At 42.9% G+C, this 5,812-nt stretch overlaps 1 protein-coding gene across 2 annotated transcripts in view; it reads right to left on the bottom strand.

The window, feature by feature from the left end:
- The window catches only part of Ap4s1 (adaptor related protein complex 4 subunit sigma 1), a 57,530-nt gene that overhangs the window by 20,223 nt on the left and 31,495 nt on the right, over window positions 1–5,812 (bottom strand). For both annotated transcript variants that reach the window (XM_008838800.3, XM_029566294.1), the window contains exon 2: window positions 2,847–3,054. In XM_008838800.3, the coding sequence (XP_008837022.1) occupies window positions 2,847–2,984 (138 nt within the window). In that variant the 5' untranslated portion in view covers window positions 2,985–3,054. The remainder of the gene's footprint in view (window positions 1–2,846; window positions 3,055–5,812) is intronic.

Below are 5,812 nucleotides of genomic sequence, written 5' to 3'. Positions count from 1 at the left end.
TGTAGACCAGGCTGGCCTTGAACTCACAGAGATTCATCTGCTTCTGCCTCCCAAGTGCTGGGACTACAGGGGTGCGCCATCACTCCAGGCTAGAATGTATGCCTGCATGTATGTGAGTGCACCTGTGTCATGCAATGCCGCAGAGGTCAGAAGAGGGCTTTGGATTCCCCTGGAACTGGAGTTAAGGATGGTTCGTAGTCCCCATGAAGGTGCTGGGAATTGAACCTGGGTCCTCTGCTAGAGCAGTCAGTGCTTTTAACTGCTGAGCCATCTCTCCAGCCCCAAAATGGAGGAATTTAAGAGTGTGATATAAAATTAGGATAGAGCCATGCATGGTGGCTCATGCCTTTAATCCCAGGTTCAGACAAGAGAATCTCAACTTTATAGAGGATGGAAAATCTCAGGCTACAAAGTATGACACTGACTTATAACAAACAAATAAAAATAAATTAAGTAAATAGATAAAATAAAATAAAATTAGGATAGACAGAGCCAGGTCTGGTGGCACAGTCCTGTACACCCAGCACTCAGGAGGTGGAGGCAGGAAGGCTGGAAGTTCAAGGTCAGCCCGGCTACAGAGCAAGGCTGTCTCAAAAACAATGACAAAATAAAACAATTAGGACATTAATAGCAAGTCCAGGACCATTCTGTAGCTTCTGGTGAACTGTAGGGCCAGTGAGGTTTCTGGCCAGTTGGATCTGAGGATGCTTTTTGTTTGGCTTTTTGACACTAGGGTCTCACAGGCCAGGCTATTCTAGTTCTTGCTCTGTAGCCCAGGCTGGCCTTGATCTCAGAATCTTCCTGCCATAGCCTTCAGAATGCTGGGATTATAAGCCTGGCTGAGGAACAGATTTTGGTCTCTTAAAGGTTTCTCGTATTGAAAAAAAAAAAAAAAATCAAAGCACATTTTTGAATGAACTTAAAACTGAGCGGATATTATGATATTCTGGTTTCTGATTATGCCAAAGTTCAGTGGTTTCTTCTGAAAATATAAATAATTTAGAATGTTTCAAAAATATCTACCAATATATTTATTTCAAAGGCTGAATTTCAAAGGGTAAACTTCCGGTGAAAATTCTGTTTAAAATTGTGGCATGCTTGTGTTCTGAGGGATGATTACAGCAGGCATCCCTCTCCGTGTGTTTCCCTTTACCTAACACATGTGACCACTAACATAGTTTTCCAGCAGTTTCTAGCTGACAACCACAGAGCAGTGCATCCAATGGAGGCCAGAGCAGTAATTCAAAGAGGGACTCAGAGGCATTCCAACCAGAAAACAGATTTCAAAACCAAGGGAAACACACTTGGGGAACGCAGCCTCTAAGCACCGATGTAGCAGCTTAATATTTGATGACTTTGCAGTGTTCCCACGGCAGCCTCGACACACACAGTGAGGTGCAGAATGAGAAAATGAGTCGGGGGTCCCATTGCCAAGTGCTTTCCGATGGACTTGACAGAGAGGCCCTAGATAGATAGTTTTCTAAGTTCTTGGTAAAAGTGGACTCAGTTTAAAAAAAAACCCTAATTAGGGGCTGAGATATAGCATAGTGGTAAAGCATTTGCCTACTTAGCATGCATGAGGTCCTGTGTTCAGCCCCCCAGCACCATAAAAACTATTTTTCTTTCTTCTTCTTTTTTTTTTTTGGTCTTTTTGAGACAGGGTCTCCCTGTGGCCCCAGCTGTCCTGGAACTCATTATGTAGACCAGGCTGGCCTTGAACTAACAGAGATCCGCCTGCCTCTGCCTCCTCTCTGCTATTCCTCTTATTATTCTCTTTATTTAGCCTCCCAATTTTGGCAGGATGGGTAGATCTGTCATTTTTTTTAATATTTTATTATTTTATGTGTATGAGTGTATTGCCTGCATGTATGTGAGTGCACCCGTGTCGTGCAGTCAGAAGAGGGCTTCAGATTCTCCTGGAACTGGAGTTAAGGATGGTTTGTAGCCGCCATGTGGGTGCTGGGACTTGAACCCGGGTCCTCTGCAAGAGCAGTCTGTGCTCTTGACTGCTGAGCCAACTCTCCAGCCCCAGATCTGTCATTTTTATGAATTGTTAACTTCCCTTTCCCTTGTCTACATAGTAAAACAAGTTCAAACCAGATTTTTAAATTACTTACTTCTGATATTATGTTGGTGGTATGTTTATAAAAGATGATAAGCAGAAAAAACTAAAATATCCTCCATATGAAAGCCATGTTATTATCCTCTGGCACAATATGGGTCTCAGGTTTTCACCATCATGCCAGTCATCTGACCTTCCTGTTTTGGCTTACAGAAAGTCACGTGCCACAGCACTGTTATGAGTTCCAAGGCTTAGTTCATATGAACAAAAAAGGAAGATTGTGTCTACACGCAGGGGTAAATTTAGCGTCTACTTCTATGGCATAAGGAGACAAGCGTCCCAATCTAAATAAGACCCAAGACTTCTCATGGCTTCCTTCTGTCTGTCCCTCCCTCCCTCCCTCCCTCCTCCGCCTCTCCATTTCCCTCTCTTTCTCTCTGATTTGTTTTATTTTGTTTTGTTTGAGACAGGATCTCACCATTGTAGCCCCAGCTGGCCTGGAACTCTCTCCGTAGACTAGGCTGGCCTTGAGCTCACAGAGATCTCCCTGCCTCTGCCTCCCCAGAGCATTAAAAGTGCCCGTCACACCCAGGCTCCTTTGGTTACCATCTTAAGGGGATGTAAAGAGAGCCAACACCCTTTGGTATCCTTGTACTCCATTTCTCATTTTCCCTGACATCTTCTGAAGGAACACAGTGCGGAGAACATGATGGCTCCTGAGACCCGGCCACAGAGACCTGTGGAGGCTGAGTTGCCTTCAGAGAGAAGCAAGTGTCACACTTACTTGTTCATTGGATCGAGAAAGGCAGTTCTTTATGACCTCGGTTTCCAGAAGTGTACGCTTATGAATTTCCACATGTTCATAGTACTTAGAGAGTCGGGTCTGCCCTTGTTTGTTCACCATCAGGAAAAACTTTATCATTTTTACCTCTGGTCAGTGTCTTTCCAAATACAATTTAGAAGTTATGGCATGGGTTGCCTGCAAGTAGAATCTGGAGGATAAGAGAACAATAGAATGGTAAAATTAAAATTGTATTTATTTCTTCAGTTATATATGTGCAATCCTGGCTGCTCTGGAACTCGCTATGTAGACCAGGCTGACCTTGAATTCACAGAGATATGCCTGTCTCTGCTTCCTGAGTGATGGAATTAAAAGTGCCTGTCACCACGCCCAGCATAAGATTAAATTACTCTCAGACACACATTAAGTCTGTTTGATAGATGAACCAGCAGTAAATAAAATACCTGATAATATAGGTCTTCATTCCTATGAGCTAAATGAGTTTTTAGTAAATAACTAAATGTTAATTTTCATTAGTTACCACAAAACAATTCTGAACATACACAGTTCTTCTACTCATATTCAATTTAGTCATCAGCTTGGCTGAGTATCAAGTAAGAGCCAGGCAGCAGAAGAATGCAGAGAAGAGGTGATGATTTTGATCTTCTGATTATTAAAAAATATTTTATTTATTATTTTTATTTTCTGTGTATGAGTGTGTTGCCTGCATGTATGTGAGTGCACCTGCGTCATGCAATGCCGTGGAGGTCAGAGGAGAGCTTCAGATTCTGCCATGTGGGTGCTGGGAATCAAACCCGGGTCCTCTGCAAGAGCAGTCAGTACTCTTAACCGCTGAGCTATCTCTCCAGCCCTGATCTTCTGATTTTTGTGTTCAGCAAACAACGGTGCTAGACAGAGAAGAAAATTAGAGTAGAACAAGGTGACAATTATAATGGAGATAGGCATAGGCACACTTCCAGGGGTCCACAGGACCATCCCGGGAGTTAGGGAGACTTCAGAGGAGGGACATAGCAGCAGCCTTTTGGAGGGTGATCTTGTAGAGATGCTGAGTTCGAAAAATAGGGATGAAGGCTCCGGACAGTTTGCTGTGGTTGCAGGTTAAGGAGCAGCAAGAATGTCTGCGGGAGGAGGCTGGAGTGGTTAACAAGGTCGGGTGGCTCACAACCACCTATAACTCTGGCTCCAGGGGATCCATTTCTGGCCTCTGTGGGCACATACACTCATGTGCACACAGCCACATGCAGACACACATAATTAAGAGTAATAAATCTTTAAAAAAAAAGAATGGCTGCAGGAAATCAAGCTGCTCTCACACAGGATAAAGTTAACTTTCAAAGTCTTGCGAAGAAACTGGGCATGTGGGTGGGTGCACAACTGTGCCCAGCAACAGGCGGCCGAGGTAGGAAGATTCACAGGTTTGAGGCCTGGGCTACAGAGTTAGAGATTTTGTCTCAAAAAAACAAAACAAAACAAAGCCTGGGGAGGTGAAGTGTCCACCTTCAGTCCCAGCGCTCAGGAGGCCGACACAGGTGGGTCTCTGTGAGTTCCAGCCCAGCTGGGCCTACACTGAGACCGTCTCAAAAAACCAAACAACAACAAAAACAAAAGTCATTTTAAGGAATTTGAGCTTTATGTTATTGACAGTGAAGGCAAGATCTAAAGTGAAGTGTTTCTTTTGTCAGCAGAAGAAATAAATAATATCAACTACTTGCAAAATTCCTCTAATAAGGCCCTAGAACAAGCCATATGCTAAAGAAATTCATAAATGATCACTCTCACAACTCTCTGGTCAGGCACTTCCTGGTCTTCTCTTAAGGTCAAGCAAAGTTAAAGTTTAGGGACATAAAGATGCCCAAAATCACTGCCTAACACCTTATCATACTGTATTAGGGGCATACGATTGTCACACAGTGTACCAGGGTGCATGTAACATACACGTGGTATCTCTCCTAGGAGGCCAAGTATATAAAGGGCCTGTGATAGTCCTAGCCTTTCGTCAGCAGTGCTTGTGGTCGTGATTTCTGCTCAGGTGACTGAATCTCATGTTTGCTTCCCTTACATTCAGTATAGATTCTGAAATAATGAATGGAAATGACCACAGTATTGACCAACAGCTGGCCCTCTTTCATGAACTCACAAACTGGTTTACTAGTTTATTGGGAAATATTCCATCCATTCACATTTTGTAATAAGTGAAAATCAAAATACCAAGCTTAGTAACTGTTCTTTAATGAACTTAAATTCTGGAGGGATTTTAGAGTTGCAGAAAAGTTGTAAGGACAGTTATTGTTAGAACCGCACATGGTCAGAGTGCGTTTGTCCAGACTGACAAAGCAACACTAGATGGCTCGCTCAGTGGTTCGGAGCATGTGCGGCTCCCGCAGAGAACAGGAGTTTGGTCCCAGCACCCATGAGAAAGCTCACACCTTAACTCCAGCTTCAGGGGATCGGATCAGACACCCTCTTCTGGCCTCCACAGGTACCCAATGCATACACTCATATGTACACAGACATGCAGACATGCATAAGCAAAAGTAAATCTAAAAGAAAGCAACATTGACTGACACATTGTTATTAACTTCGGATTATGTTTTTGAGACTCAAAAAAAACAAAATAGAGGCTGGGCGTGGTAGTGCACCCCTTGAGAGGCAGGTGAATGTCTGTGAGTTTGAGGCTAGCTTGGTCTATATAGAGAGTGCCAGGCCAGTCAGAATTACATAGTGAGACTCTGTCTAAAAAATAAAACAAAATAAACAAAAAGTAAATTAATATATAAATAAAACCAACAAAGGACGTGAAGTGTCCTTCTTCTCACGTCATACCAGGGGTGTGTGACACACATATGACATCACTTGGGATGTTCAAAGTTAATAATACTTTTTTATTTTATTTATTTATCTATTTATTTATTTATTTTTTGGTCTTTTTGAGATAGGGTCTCCCTATG

Source organism: Nannospalax galili, unplaced genomic scaffold, assembly GCF_000622305.1.
Source record: "Nannospalax galili isolate Female #2095 unplaced genomic scaffold, S.galili_v1.0 scaffold1619, whole genome shotgun sequence".
In the NCBI taxonomy this organism is placed as follows: Eukaryota; Metazoa; Chordata; class Mammalia; order Rodentia; family Spalacidae; genus Nannospalax; species Nannospalax galili.
Note: the sequence above shows the minus strand (reverse complement) of the source record. Positions and strands in the feature narration are given on the sequence as shown.